A 15,232-nucleotide genomic window follows, 5' to 3' on the forward strand; every position below is an offset into this window, starting at 1 on the left:
GGGGTTGTCAAATGACTCTTCTGCCGTTCCAGGTTGCCGAAGGAGCCCAGTAGTCTGCCTGACGTCTCCCCGGAGGCCTTGGGCTGCAGGGGGGCCCGGCCGGGCCCAATGCTCGGGGGCCCTCGGTCGCCGGGTCAGGGCGGGTTGGGGGGGGCGGGGGGCGGGGTGGTCCCGAGGGGCAGGGCGGGGCGCTGCGGGCGCTCCCAGGCTCTGCAGCCGCGGCCCAGGGGCGGGGGCGGGCGATGCGGAAGTGCCAGGCGGGCGGGAGGCGCAGCTCCGGGAGAGCGCAGCTCAGCCCCGCCGCCCGGCCCGTGCTCCCGGGCGCAGCCACGCGGGCGCACCGTAGACAGGTAGGTTCCGGCCGCCCGCGCTCCTCTCCGCGCCCTCCCGGCACCTGCCGGCGGCGGGCGGGGGCCTGGGGCAGGGCGGGAGCGCGGAAGGGGTCGCGTCCGGCTCCGCCAGGCAGTGGAGCTCCAGCGGTGGGGTGGGGGTGGGGAGTGCACCTACCGCTGGGCGCGCCCCTCGGTCTGGCGGCCTCTCCTACGTCCGGATCAGCGCGGGATGCCCGGCACCGGCAGCCTCCGTCCCGCGGGCGCCCGGAGGCCCGGGCGGCCGAGTGGCCACCAATGCCAGGGGCGCCAGCTCCGCTCTTCTCTCCTTTCGTCTCGCCAAAGCCACCGCAAGGATGGGGAGCGCCCGGGCGCCCGACGGCGGGCTGGCTTGGGTCTTAGAGGGTCTTCCGCCTTTCTGCGCGCTCCGCATCCCTCGTCCCCCGGCACCCCTCACCCTGTCGGTTAAGAGAATGAGGCTTAAAGGGATCGTCTTCCCAGGACCTTAAGGCCAACGGCAGGAATTCGGGCAGAGTGTGTGGGCAGATGGTGTCGGGTAGGGGCGCCGTCTTCTGACTCGCGACCGACAACAAGAGGAGCTGCCCCCCTAGCAGAGAAGAACCACCGGGAGCAATTCTTGCACTGGTTTCTTTACGTCCTTCCCTCGAACTTAGAAACACAACAAGTAAGAGTCTAAAAGTAGAGGGAAAGTGAGAAGGCTGTGGCCGCGACGCGGGTAGAAGGTGTTTCCCCCGCGCCCCACCGCGCCCAAAGCGCAGGGGTCTCTGGGCGGTCGGGGGAGGGGCACAAAGGGTGGGGAAGAGACGGGGGGCGCCGTCAGCTGGGGGAGCGCTCGGAGAGGCAGAGCCCGAGCCCGCGCCCTGGAGGTGGCTCCGCAGGACCGGCCCGAGCTCCCCCCGAGCCCAGAGCGAGGATGAGTGACCCGCACCAGCCGGGACGCAGGCGGGCCCGATGGAGGAGGCTAGAGGGGCAGCAGGGGCCAGAGGTAGGGTCCCCGCCCTCCCTTGCACGATCTGGTCGGGGCGCTAAGACTCCTGTCAAGTCTAGGGAAGCACTGGGAAACGACTCTTTTTTACCTAAAGGCCTTACTTTGGGGTTTCCCCCTGCACCTCGGCCTTCCCCTGAATGAAGCCGAGAGAAGCATGTGCTGCCTGAGAGCCCCAGCTTGTCTCAGGATGCGGTCAACTCACTTGAAAGGTGTGGGATTAGGGTCATACCAGGTGCAGGGAACCCTTTGCCTTCTTCCTGAGCTTAATGTGGGGTTTGCGGAGACGGTGTGAATCCGACAAACTCCACAGGTGGCAAGGAGCTGCAGAGCTTCCTCCCGTAGGGGTCCCTGGTCCCCACAGTGTTCCAGGCTCCTCAGGTGGTTGGCTCCTGGAACTGTAGGGCCCTGAGGTGAATTGTGGGGCTTCCCCACCTCAGCAAGAGTTTCTGAGCTGCCCCTCTAGATGCTTCACTTTTATAAAATTCACCCATGAGGGCTTCCTCAGGTCCTCAGCATGGAAACTGATGGTTTTTCTGGCTTTCCTCACTCTCCCGGGCTCAAATCCTAGGCCTGGGGGCTGCAGAAATCTCACCCCAAGTCTCCAGACCCCTGAGAAGGCAGACCTGGTCAGGCCTGCCCTCTATTGAAAAATCAAGTCCTCACAGCAAGGGGCGTGGAATGGGGGATGGGCTTTCCAAGGTGGTGCTAGAGCTTCTGAGGTCCCCTGGGACTATAGGTGACTGTTACTACCTGGAGGCAAAGTAGGGATGGGGCATAAACCCACTGAAATTCAGAACTCTTGGCATTAGGATAGTCTGAAATAAGATCTAAGTCCACCTCTAGGCAGGAGGAAACCTCCTTGGGAAACACACTGAGCCTGGTCCTGGTGCACCTGAGGCTGAAGACCTTTCTCTGGCCCGCTGGACACCCTCCCCTGGCCGTGGCCGGACTTGTTATGAGAGTCTCCTCTCCATACCCCGCTCCTTAGACCGCCCCAAGCGATCGTACCTTACTGACATGAGTAATTTCAAAATCTTTGTCTTGAACAGGACTGCTGGGCCAGGCTAGGCGGCAGGACTCATGCTGACTTCCTCCTTGCCCTGGGCAGAGAAGGAGGCCCTCCCTGGTGTCCCAGCTCCACCACCCCCTGCTCGGCTGTGGGCCTGACCACGTGGAAGGGTGGGCGTCAGGGTAGCTTGCGTCTGCTCTGGGTCGACAGAGCTTTCCTCTGACCACCTTCACTTAGCCACAACTGACAGCTACTGATGACTATCACCGGTCTGTTCTAGGACCAAGGGCTCTGGGCAGAGGGTGCAGGTGCAAACTATAAATACCACTGTGGTGGGTGAGGCTCTACCCCATGCTGTGAACCACAGTAAATGTATAATGACCAGCAGCAAGGTTTGGGGATTGGGGAATGAGCTACAGGGTAGGGGATTGAGAATTTGGTCGTAGGGGCCCAAATGTCAATGTTTCCATGTATCTTCCCTCCCCCAAGTTCACAGTGAGTCAGATTTCTGAGTTGTCTGGCCACTTTCATTTCCCCTGGGGCTGGGTGGAGGTTGGTTCAGAAAGGGGAACTGAGCCACCAGTCTTATGAGGCCTGGGGACAGGGCTGGGGGCTCTCCCACTCTCTCTTGTCCTAGCCCAGAGCTGGGCACTGCTCTGAGGAGAGGCCTGCAGATGGGGACTTCTTAGCAGCGTGGAGGCGGCACTTAGCACCTCCAGCCCAAAAAGGTACTGGGCAGGGAATTTCTGGGGAAACTGAGCTCTAAGCAAGCCTGGAATGATAGGGTCGACACCTGAGAGATCATGTTGTTCCAGTCTCCCACCTAAGGCAGGCTTGAGTACCCCCAGAAACCAGTTGCTCCCAGGCCTAGCCTATTAGTTGCACGGCTTTAGCTGTTAGAAATTTTTTCAACCTTGGTCTAGTCTGCCTTGATGGAGGCTGACTCAAACCCTAGTCCTGTTGTCACACGGTGGTACCACAAATGTTAAGGATAGCTCTTGTCGGGGCGCCTGGGTGGCTCAGTTGGTTAAGCGACTGCCTTCGGCTCAGGTCATGATCCTGGAGTCCCGGGATCGAGTCCCGCATCGGGCTCCCTGCTCGGCGGGGAGTCTGCTTCTCCCTCTGCCCTCTTCCCTCTCGTGCTCTCTGTCTCTCATTCTCTCTCTCTCAAATAAATAAATAAAATCTTTAAAAAAAAAAAAAAAGGATAGCTCTTGTCCCTATCCACCAACCCAGATGCCCCATTTCCTTCAGCCATTCCTCCTTACCTGACAGGCCCACCCCACCATGGACCCTTGCCTGTGTCACAGCCCCAGCGGCCTTCCTCTGACCTCTGGTCTCACCCCACTCTGAGTCAGAGGAGGATCCTGGAGAGAGCAGGCTGGTGGGGGAGAAATAGCTGGAGGACAGAATCTTCTAGCATCTTGGGTATATCAGTTGGCTGGTATTTCTCAAGTGCCACTTAAGGCCGCTGTCCTGGTGATGCAGGAGGTAGACTGAGTGGGCTGATGGGATTTCTCTCAAGATGTCCAGATTGTGGGGAAGCTTCATCCCTGAGGGAAGCTGAGGAGGGAAGGAAGCTCTGAGGAACGGGTATGGGAACCCTCTCTCCATTCACACGCTGTGACTTGCTCTTCAGCCAGGTCTCCTAGAAGGTGATATAGTGAGGGAGTCCTTGGGACAAGGAGAGGGAGGGCAGAAGGGGTGGGAGGGAAGCGGGCTGGGCAGGAAGAAAGCTGAGCAAAGAGGTGGTACGGGCTGGAGACAGCCTCCAGCCTGACCCCACAGGGAGCTCTGGAGCACGCGTTCCACCAGCTTGCTCCACCTGAAGCAAGGCGCCTGGCGTTTTGTGTGTGCATGTCAGTCATGGCCCGGCTGTGGGCTGCCTAACCCTGGAGTGAGGCAGCAGTGAGCCGCTCGGTATCTTTGTGCCGTTCCAGCCTCACAGCAGCTGGGGAGTCGATGTCCCACCTGGTACAGCACGTCTGGGTAGGGCACGCACAGCATCCACTCTATCTATAAACCCCCTCCTTCTCCCCCTCACCCCCAAACACAAAGCACAGATGCAGTGACCCTGAGACAAGAAGGCTGATGGTTGGAAAAGGGAATTGGCTGTGAGCATCTGGGCAGACCAGAGACACTCCAGCCCCCAGTACTGGGAGGAAAAGAAAGCCATAATATCCCTGGCTTGGGCCCCTGCGTCCCTCCCACCCCCATCTTCCTGCTGCAGGGAGTGTCTATCTGCAAATCTTCTGATGACCCCCTCTTTCTCCCACAGACCCCTTGGCCATGAACCAGCCTGCCCCCAGGGCACCCCCTCCGCCCCGCCGCGTGCGATTAAAGCCCTGGCTGGTGGCCCAGGTGAACAGCTGCCAGTACCCAGGGCTGCAGTGGGTCAATGGGGAAAGGAAATTCTTCTGCATCCCCTGGCGCCATGCCACGCGGCACGGCCCCAGCCAGGACGGAGACAATACCATCTTCAAGGTAAGCTCCGGACAGGGGTAACTGCCTGGACTTCTGGGGCACCCCTGCCCTAGAAGAGGATCCCCGTACATCTCAAACTGACCACTCTCCCAGCCACCTGGCTGCAGGTGACCCCAGGCTTGGACCAAGGGGATGCGGGGCATACCCCTCACTGCCTTTTTTTTTTTTTTTAAAGATTCTATTTATTTATTGGACAAAGAGACACAGTGAGAGAGGGAACACAAGCAGGGGGAGTGGGAGAGGGAGAAGCAGGCTTCCCGCCGAGCAGGGAGCCCGATGCGGGGCTCGATCCCAGGACCCGGGGATCATGACCTGAGCTGAAGGCAGATGCTTAACGACTGAGCCACCCAGGTGCCCCTCACTGTGCCTTTTTTAACCTCTTGCCCAGAGCAAGGTGGAGACTGAAAGACCCCCCTGGAGACCCTCCTCCTCCCTTTTCTTGTCACATTCTCATCACCTGTGAGTGCGTGTGCAGTGTGCGTGTGCAGTGTGCGTGTTTGGTGTGCACATACTCCAAAAGGAGACCACAGAATGCCCCTGTGATGGGAACACGAAGAGGTAACTGTATATTCAGCTTTCTGTATGAAATCAACCGTATATTGTTTTGCATCCTGCATTTTCCACCCAACATCAGAACCAGCTTTCCTCTGCCAAAAATGTCACGTCCCTTTCAGTGACCACTGGAGGGGTTCGTAATTTAGTTATCCAAACCCGGCTTTTGGACACTTCACGTTGCTTCTGGTGTTCCAGTATTGAAGACCCGTTACCATGTACCCCCTCTAAACTCTTACCCTTTGTGTATCTCAAGTGATTTTCTTTGGGGTTAGTTCTTGGAGTTCAACATTGCTGGGTCAAACAGAATCCTTATTTTTTTTTAATAAAGATTTGGATATGCTTTCCGTAGTCTTTGTGGGTTGATATTTACCCTTTGAAGGTTCTTTTCAAATCTGTTTCTTATTTTTGAATAGGTAATGAAATTCAAAATTTAAAAAGTGTAAAATGGTTTGCAGCAAAAATCTCCCTCCGCACTCTGTCTCCAGCCACCCATCCCCTCCCCAGAGCAATTACTATCGTCAGTTTCTTGTTTATCCTTCCTGATTTTTGTGCATAGGCACAAATAGGTACCTATCTCCCCCCCACCGCCTGCTTTTCACAAAATGATAGATGTAGACATACCCTTCTGTACCTCATATTTCTTGGAGATTGTAACACGTCAGGATATCAAAAACTTCTTTTTTTTTTTTTTTCTTGCTGTCCAGTATTCCATTCTAAGGATTGGTCGTTAATTTAACTAGTTCCCGTTGATGGACATTTATTTGGGATCTTCTGCTTTTACAGATAGTGCTGCAGTGAATAACCTTGTAGGTGCAGAATTGTGTGTGGATGCTTCTGTCTCCCTAGGATAAATTCCTAGAAGTCGAATTGCTAGGTTAAAGGGAAGAAATATTTGTAATCCTGCTATCAGCCAACTTACCCTCAAAAATAATACCAACAGCTAAAGTGTATGGAGCCCATCCGAAGTGCAGGCACAGTTCTGGAAGCTCTGTGGGCCCTGGAGTCTTCACTACCACCCTGTGAGGAGGGCACTACGATGGGGATGTTACAGCAAAAAGAGGCAGAGTGACATGCCCCTGGCACCCAGCTGGTGGGTGGCCATTTCCAGATTCAAACCCAATCCCACTCCAGATCCCATGCTCTTATTCACCGTGTGACACGGTCCTCCTCAGAGATTGTACCTATATTGACCCTCGCAGGAGCAGTGAATGAAATGCCTTTCAAAGCACTTAGGTTTCCTTTCGTTTGCTGGAGCCCTGAGGGCTGCGAAGGACTGGAGTCCTATCTCCCACCGTGCAGAGGGACACTCAGGCGAGGCTCCGCATGTCCCTGAAGTTCTCACCGCTCAGCAGTGACTCCCATGGCCCAGGAGGGGCTGGGGCTTTGCTGAGGGTGGAGATTCTCTGTGGTGTCCTATCTTTTCTTCCTGCCTCAGGCCTGGGCCAAGGAGACAGGAAAGTACACGGAGGGGGTGGACGAGGCGGACCCGGCTAAGTGGAAGGCCAACCTGCGCTGTGCCCTGAACAAGAGCCGTGACTTCCGCCTCATCTATGACGGACCCCGGGACATGCCCCCTCAGCCCTACAAGATCTACGAGGTCTGCTCTAATGGCGCCGCTCCCGCAGGTACCGTGCCTGACCAGCTGGCGGCTACCTAGGAGGCTGTTCAGGAAGGTCCAGGGCCCCTCCAGCGTGCAGTGGTCAGGGACATGCTTCAAAGTCATAACACCCCAGGTTCCCAGGAGTGGCCTGCGATGGACCCTGTGTGGGGCCCGGAATGACTTGGCACAGACCAGGCTCCGTGTCTGTCTTCCTCAGTTTGTCCCTGTTCTTGGCTCTTGGCTCCAGGGAGTGTAGGTCTAGTGACCTAAGGAGCTTAGTGCCATGGGGTCGGTGAGGTCCCTAGTGATTCCTGGCGGCTGTGTGGCCTTTCACTTCACTGCTGGGGCAGCTCTGGGCGGGGAAGAAGCCACAGCGGGAGCTGCCCCACGGAGCCCTGGTGGCCTTCCTTCTCCTGCCCCACTGACTCCCTTGCTTTGTTCTCTCTCCCTGCTCTGCAGAGTCGCAGCCGGGTGAGGACTACACTTTTGGTGCAGGAGAGGAGGAGGAGGAGGAAGAGGAAAACGTGAGCTCGGGACCATTCTTGGCAGCACCTGCCTGCACTGACGTGGTGGGTCTTGTTAGGGCCTTTCTGCGGGGCTGCTCTGCTTTAGGATTAAGCGGTCCCTTTCCTCCAGGGCCCTGCTGCCCTTTTTATAGCTCTTCTCTTGAGTTTCTTCTTGAGGTTCTGAGGCTAGGAACGCAGTCACCACCCTGAACCTCCTTAGGGCTTTGTTGGTACAAAACATGCCCACACATTGTGTGACACACCCTCACAGGAGCTGGGGCTGGGTAGGTACTACTTCCTGTAGAAGGCAGATGAGGACACCAAGGCGCTCAGAGTTCACGGAGCTGCCTGGAGGGCAGAGCTGGGAGCGAAGGCAGGGTCTGGCCTTGCTGAGCTGAACACCGGGGAATTGCCTGTCATGGGTTATTTCTTTAGCATCAGATCAGTTCATTAACCTGTCCTCCCTTCTCTCTCTCTGGCCTATTCCCTCCTCCTTTGCCTGGGTCTTCCCTTCAGCTCCAGAGGATGTTACCAAGCCTGAGCATCACAGGTGGGGCTGGGAGGGGGCGTGGCTGGGGGCCTAGTATAAGGAGAAGCTGCAGGTCCCCTAGGTACCTGGGAGGGGGCTGAAGGGAGGCTGGGGGGAGGCCCAGGGCTGAGAGTAGGTGGGCCTAGGGGGGGGAAGTTCCCAGAAGTAGCATTAAAGCTCTGCCTGCCCCCACCCTCTGTAGAAGCAGTGCAACCTGGCCCCCCCATGGCACCCTATTCTTTACCCAAAGAGGATGTCAAGTGGCCTCCCACTCTCCAGCCGCCTGTGGTGCTGGGCCCTCCTGCACCAGACCCCAACCTCCTGGGCCCCGCCCCCGGCAACCCTGCTGGCTTTGGGGAGCTTCTCCCGGAGGTCCTGCCGAGACTGCAGCCTGGGCCCCTGGCTGCCAGCCTGCCCCCCACGGGCGAACAACTCCTGCCCGACCTGCTGATCAGCCCCCACATGCTGCCTCGTAAGGACCCACAGGAGGGCTGGGCCGGGTAAAGTAGGGCTGGGGGGTTGGTTTGCAAGAAGGGTGGAGGATGAAGAGCAAAGATGCTCAAGCCAGGCCCTCCCTGAGGCGGGGCAGGGGTTGGAGGGGGGAAGGAAGTGGGAGAGCCAACGAGATGGCCTGGCTGCTGGGCAGACGGGACAGAGCAAGTCAGTGGGCTGCAGAACAAGGTGGCGTGGGGCTCACAGACTGGCCGGGCCTGCCCTCTGCCCCATAGTGACTGACCTGGAGATCAAGTTCCAGTACCGGGGGCGGCCACCCCAGGCCCTCACCATCAGCAACCCACAGGGCTGCCGGCTCTTCTACAGTCAGCTTGAGGCCACCCAGGAGCAGGTAGAGCTCTTTGGCCCTGTGAGCCTGGAGCAAGTGCGCTTCCCCAGCCCTGAGGACATCCCCAGCGACAAGCAGCGCTTCTACACAAACCAGCTGCTGGATGTCCTCGACCGCGGGCTCATACTCCAGCTGCAAGGCCAAGATCTGTATGCCATCCGCCTGTGCCAGTGCAAGGTGTTCTGGAGCGGGCCCTGCGCCTCAGCTCACGGCTCACACCCCAACCCCATCCAGCGGGAGGTCAAAACCAAGCTCTTCAGCCTGGAGCATTTTCTCAATGGTGAGGGACCCGCCTCAGGTTCCTCCTGGCTCTCTCTCGTCCAGGGGCATGGTTCTAGCCTCTAAGGGTCTTGATCTTGCTGCAGAGCTCATCCTGTTCCAGAAGGGCCAGACTAACACCCCACCGCCATTTGAGATCTTCTTCTGCTTTGGGGAGGAGTGGCCTGACCGCAAGCCCCGAGAGAAGAAGCTCATCACCGTACAGGTATACCACCAGCTCACCTCTCAAAACCCCGCTCTGCTTTGGCTTGAGTATTGGGGGAACCCTGGGGCTCAGCTCTTGCCCCGGGGTGGAGGCTGAGGGCTCTCTGAGCAGGGTGGGCTTGGCAACCAGAGATAATCAAGGCCCAGGCTTGCCCACACATCAGTAGCCTTTGTATGAAGTAGAAATTAGTGCCCCTTCTTCCTGGTGGATGCCTCAGGCACAACTGGATTGGCCAGTCCCGCCACGGTTCTCCCTGTCCCTCTTTGCTCCCCCAGGTGGTGCCTGTAGCAGCTCGGCTGTTGCTGGAGATGTTCTCAGGGGAGCTTTCTTGGTCAGCTGATAGTATCCGGCTACAGATCTCAAACCCAGACCTTAAAGACCGCATGGTGGAGCAGTTCAAGGAGCTCCATCACATCTGGCAGTCCCAGCAGCAGTTGCAGCCTGTGGCCCAGGCCCCTCCTGTGGCAGGCCTCAGTACTGGCCAGGGGGCCTGGCCCATGCACCCGGCTGGCATGCAACAGTGAGACTGCAGACAGCAACTGACACAGGCTTCCCGGGTGGCTGTGTGGGCTCACGTGAAGGTATGATGGCCCCAGTGGGCACCTGACTGGCTGCAGGGCCCTCTAGCTGGGTCTCCTGGAAGTGGCTCTGCACCAAGGAGAGGGGAAGAGAGGTCTAAGTTCCAGGCTTTCTCTTGTAGCACCTGAGGGAAGCTGGAAGCGTTTTGCTTTGAGGACGGTCTTGCTGTGTATGCCTCTCCTCTGCTCACTCTGGAGGAACTCAGCCCTTAGCCCCAGTGAGCAGAGAAGTTAACTCCACCAACCTGGGGGCCTAGTTGAGAGGGAATTGTCCCAGTGTGGCCCACTCTTGTGGTTGCCCCCAATTCCTCAGGCAAAAAGAGCCAAGTGCTGTGGGCCATGCTCCCTCAGCAGGGCATGGGCCTGATCTGATTTTGGGGTTCCCTAGTTTGAGCCTCACTTCCTTACATCTCTCTCCCTCCTGAGATGGGCACTTAGGTATCATACCAGATCCTTAAGGCCGGCAGCTACCTCCTTCTTGAGAGTCTAAGAATATGGGGTAGAAGTGGAATTTTATGTCTTTTTCAATTAATAAATATTAAAAACAGATTCAGCTATTTACTTTTTCCAGTACCAGTTGCTTCCATGCTGTTCTATCAGACCCTATTTCTGGTATCAGCTGACCCTCTTCCCCCTAGCATCTGCCCTTCATCTCTGAGGCCACAACAGGAGGAGGGCCTGCCTTTCCAGGCTGATGAGTCAGTGGGGCTCCATGAGCTCTCAACTGGCTGGCTTTGCTTTCTAGGAGGAAGCTAGCTGAGGGAAGGGCGTGGATCTTTAAATGTATGCAGTCTAAAATCCTGTCCAAGTCAAACTCTGAGTACAACTGATGTTATGCAGGAAGGTTTATTTCATGGATTCCAAATACTATATAGAGCTCCGCAGTCAAGCTTCTTAGCTCAAAAACCAATACTTTAACATACTATGTGATCCTATTTATATAAAACTAAAGAAAATGCAAACTAATGTACAGTGACAGAAAGCAGATCAGTGGCTACCGGAGGATGGTAAGAGGCAGGAGGTAGCTTTGGGAGTCAAGGTATGTTCACCACCTCGACCGTGTTAACCACCTCGACCGTGTTAATGGCTTCATGGGTGTACCTACGTCAGAGCTGGTCAACTGTACAACTGAAGTATGTGCAGCTTATTCTGTCAGTGGTACTGCATGTTGTTTTCAAAGACCAAACACTGTACTCAGTGGGCTAGGAATCAGTCCACTTGGGTGGCTGTTGTGGAAAGAATATCCGTACCACATTTCTGTTTAACATTCTCTCTCCCACCGAGGCTGTGTGAAAGGATAAAGTGCAGCATGAGTTTTAGGGTGAACTAAAATAAAAGATGCAGAAGGAGCCACTCCCCCAAAATATGAAGGGTCCGTGGCATAAAGGGCAGGGCCCACCATTTAAACTCCATCTCCAGCTGTCTCCCAGGTAAGGGCTAAGTCCGCTCCCTCACGCGGTCTAGCTGTATCATTTCAGAGCTCTGAGGCAGTGGAAGGAAGGAAAAACAAACACTGATTAAATTTTAAAAATTTATTGTTTTCTTTTCTTTCTTTTTTTTCTTTTTCTTTTTTTTTTTTGTTTGTTTTTTTTGTTGCTGTTGATTTGTTCTTGAGATGGCTACAACACCAGACAGAACAGTGCCCTCGTATCTAACACCTGTGCGGGGCCGCAACTCCTTTAAAACATTAAGATCTGTTTTGGGCTTCCCTCTCCCGCCTCACCCCCAACGAAAGTCAAGTAATTTCCACATTTTTTTTAGTAAAATACAGTTAGCCCTGTAAACACTTTCCCCCATACTCCCACCCTTTTTTTTTTTTTGTCCTCTCTCATGTCTGTGGGTGAAAAATTAACTAAAAAACACAAAAATCTTTAAAAAAAACCCCTAAAACTTAGAATATACATTTATATCCCACTCACCCTAATTTTGGCTCTTCTCTCCAAGGCCGATGACAACCCAATATGGATTGGAAATGGATTTAGAGACTGGATAGGGTCAGGGCTGGGAATATACATGAATTTTGGCCCTGGCAGGTCCTGGTATCACTGATGTGACCATGATATAAAACCAACAGGCTCCTCCTTGTCGGAACAACTCTAGAGGTGGGAAGAAATGCTGGGGAGAGTGGGAGAAATTTCTACTCATTTTCTTTAAAAGAGGAAGGGAAAGGGAAAGAAGGGAGGGTGGGAGAGAGAAAGAGGAAAAAATAATAGAAAACCTTAAGAGATGATCCTGACCCTTTTCTTCCAATTGCAGCTATGTCATCTGAATTCCCATTTTCCCTAAGTAAATGGTTTGTTTCACAAAAGTTTGTACTTTTATTCTGTGTGCACACGCGTGTTAGCATGTGTGTATAGGTACATGTGTGCGTGCGTGTCACTGCTACCAAGTGAACGTTTCAGTTCTGGTTTCAGTTTAGTTTTCCTTTTTTTCCTTTTTTATTTCTTTAAAATTATTTTTCCTTTGAAACAAGTTCACCAGGAAACCAGCTCCCCTCCCACCACGCCGGACAGGCCGCAGCCATCTTTTTTTTAAACCGCGCTGATTTTCCCTCACACCCCCAAACAGGAACTCCTCAGGACGGCCTCTGAAGGCTGGAGTCTCTCCCTGTCTGGCGGGACGCCGTGGTGGCGGTGAAGGCCCCTCTGCCACAATGGAGGTTTCTGATTGTGGGACACAGTCTGGTTTTTGTTTTCTTCCTGTCTTCTAATTAAAAAAGACATTCCTGACAAAAGAGAGAAGACCGTCAATAACGGTTCAGGAGATAATAAGCTTCTTCTAAAGTCAAGGTAGAAGTTTTCGTATTTGCTCAGGTACCTCATTCTGGCCTCTGCCATAAGAACTCAGCAACAAAAAAAAAAAGAAGTTGGAGTCTTGTGATTTCAAGAGAGCGACTGCTGTAATGGATACTGCCTGCAGTCCTTTTCTGAGTGTGCTGTGGAAACTAGGGATGCTTTGTTGGGGGGTAAAGAGTGAGCCAGCAGGTCCAGGCTGCCCACCTCAAACCAACCAGAAAATCTCTACTTTAGTCCATTTAAATACTGGGGTTTCATGCAAGAGTTTATTCTGAAGGAAGACTTTGCCTACTAACAGAAGTTTAAAAACCACTGATTTAGTCTGTATGAAAAGGGTACTGTGTGAATGTAGGAAGCAGAGTGGTTAGAAGTAAAGGCTCTGGCACCAGCGTATCTATCAATTCCTGACTGTGACATCAAGCAAATCGTTTAACATCTTGGAACCTCTATTCCCCTGTACAATGGAAATAATAATGGTGACTAACCTAGAGAACCACCTTGGGATTATCTGAGTGAATACACACAAAGCACTTAGAACAGTACCTGACACACAGTAAGGGCTCCATAAATGTCAGCCACGAGCATCCACAGCTGTCCCCAAATAAGCCTATGTGTACCAATGTTGGCTATTACCGACACCGCAGAACTTGAGAATCCCAAATGATATCACTACTCACTAAAGAATAACATTTAGAAATAATTTCTGGTGTGGGTGAGGGGCACTGCTGCAGAGTGCCTTCATCTACTACTACACTAAATGACAGAAACCACCAGAGAGGTGCTGCACATTCATTGAGAACTGTCTCGTGGGACAATAAACACTGCCTAAGACCTCAAAGGGGGGTGTGGGTGCTTAAGAGGAGAACTGCCTTTCTTCTCTCGGTCAAGAAATTGACACCCAAATCCCACTACCCAGTTCTTTCTGTCCTCAGCTAAGATTCTTGTTTTGCTGCAGAACCAGGAGTCAGGAAGCACATGGAGAAAAACTGGTGATCAGGAGCTAGACAAAGATGCTATCTCCTTTCCTCTACCTCTTGCCCTGGGCAGAACCTGGCATTTCAGTGTTCAGACCGTAAAAGTGTTAAGAATAAGCATCTTTGCTCATTAAATCCAAAAGGTCGGTTTTAGGAGAATGGTGTCAATGTAATCACAGTCAGCTTTAGGTCAGTACTGTTTTCACCAAAGTAGCCAGGTTAAAAATATTTGTTAACATACACTCTTACCATCCTAAAGTGTCTGTAAGGGGATGAGAGGAGGGATTTTTTTTTTGAGATCTCCTACAATAATAACTTTCCTATGGGGGTGAAGATGGTATCCAAAAGCAGCTGGCAATTACCTGGCTGCCTGGGCCCAAGCAAACCAGGGTCCTTTCTTAACTGTTCAGCAGTGTTAAGGACTGTTAAGTCCTTCCCTAACTAGCTATAGTACAAGTCCCATGATGGGCATTAAACCTATGCCATCCTGGGCGCCTGGGTGGCTCAGTTGGTTAAGCGACTGCCTTCGGCTCAGGTCATGATCCTGGAGTCCCGGGATCGGGTCCCGCATCGGGCTCCCTGCTCAGCAGGGAGTCTGCTTCTCCCTCTGACCCTCCCCCCCTCATGCTCGATCTCATTCTCTCTCTCAAATAAATAAATAAAATCTTTAAAACAAAACAAAACAAAAACCTATGCCATCCCGAGCGCTCCTGACAGTGAGGGGAAAAGCCAGGAACTATAACCACTCACCTGGGTGACAGGCACAGTTCAGGAGTGTGAGCTATCGGAACAACCTGGTGAAGTCTCGCAAGGCCCAGCAAACTTGTTTACATTCCTCAGCACTAGAAAAGAAAAGGTAGGTTGGCCCCTGATGAGGAAGATGTTAATATGCTGCAAACAGCCACAACAATGAGGTCCACTGAGAACTATCCTAGCTCTGCTTGAAGCTCTCTCCATTGTCTCTTGATTCTGCTTCGGATCTTTCTGTAACTCAAGGCAAATATTAACTACTGCATGTGAGAATAATTATAAGCTGTATGGTCCCTAAAGAGTGGCTGTGGAAAAAAACTGCGTACGTTTGAATCTTGGCTCCATCACTCTTGGGCGAGTTACCAACCTGTTTCGTTGCCGCATCTGTACCTACCTTATAATGTTTGGAGGATTAAGTCATTTCAACACTTGGTTGAAGTCCCTGACATAAATACAAGAAAGCCAGAACCCCCAAATAAAAAAAGCAAGCATATTCACCTAAGGCTGACAACTTTAACTCTATGAGCTGAGCTAACTTAGGTACCCTGGTTTTCTCATTCTCTTCTAAAAGCAGATTTTGGGGCACCTGGGTGGCTCAGTTGGTTAAGCGACTGCCTTCGGCTCAGGTCATGGTCCCGGAGTCCCGGGATCGAGTCCCACATCGGGCTCCCTGCTCAGCAGGGAGTCTGCTTCTCCCTCTGACCCTCCTCCCTCTCGTGCTCTCTCTCATTCTCTCTCTCGCTAAATAAATAAATAAATAAATAAATAAATAAATAAATAAATAAATAA

At 53.5% G+C, this 15,232-nt stretch overlaps 2 protein-coding genes across 6 annotated transcripts in view; one reads left to right on the plus strand and one right to left on the minus strand.

The window, feature by feature from the left end:
• Positions 1 to 301: 301 nt before the first annotated feature.
• IRF5 (interferon regulatory factor 5) lies at positions 302 to 10,473 on the plus strand. 3 transcript variants are annotated; one of them, XM_021699314.2, is made up of 9 exons: positions 302 to 350; positions 4,626 to 4,831; positions 6,822 to 7,011; positions 7,446 to 7,555; positions 8,009 to 8,042; positions 8,224 to 8,493; positions 8,750 to 9,142; positions 9,228 to 9,346; positions 9,622 to 10,473. In XM_021699314.2, the coding sequence occupies exons 2-9, from the start codon at positions 4,637 to 4,639 to the stop codon at positions 9,868 to 9,870; spliced, it is 1,560 nt and encodes a 519-aa protein (XP_021554989.1). In that variant the 5' UTR covers positions 302 to 350; positions 4,626 to 4,636; the 3' UTR covers positions 9,871 to 10,473. The 3 variants fall into 3 exon arrangements, with proteins under 3 accessions (XP_021554989.1, XP_021554991.1, XP_021554990.1); XM_021699316.2 differs by having other exon boundaries at positions 7,446 to 7,510; XM_021699315.1 differs by lacking the exon at positions 302 to 350 and adding an exon at positions 2,450 to 2,517.
• A 1,001-nt stretch (positions 10,474 to 11,474) lies between these two features.
• Positions 11,475 to 15,232, minus strand: part of TNPO3 (transportin 3) — a 78,921-nt gene continuing 75,163 nt past the window's right edge. For 2 of the 3 annotated variants that reach the window (XM_044919953.1, XM_044919952.1), the window contains one exon: positions 11,475 to 12,649. In XM_044919953.1, the coding sequence (XP_044775888.1) occupies positions 12,631 to 12,649 (19 nt within the window). In that variant the 3' untranslated portion in view covers positions 11,475 to 12,630. Of the gene's footprint in view, positions 12,650 to 14,443; positions 14,536 to 15,232 lie in introns of all 3 variants that reach the window. The other variant, XM_021699329.2, reaches the window with a different exon arrangement.

Source organism: Neomonachus schauinslandi, chromosome 12 (genome assembly GCF_002201575.2).
Source record: "Neomonachus schauinslandi chromosome 12, ASM220157v2, whole genome shotgun sequence".
In the NCBI taxonomy this organism is placed as follows: domain Eukaryota; kingdom Metazoa; phylum Chordata; class Mammalia; order Carnivora; family Phocidae; genus Neomonachus; species Neomonachus schauinslandi.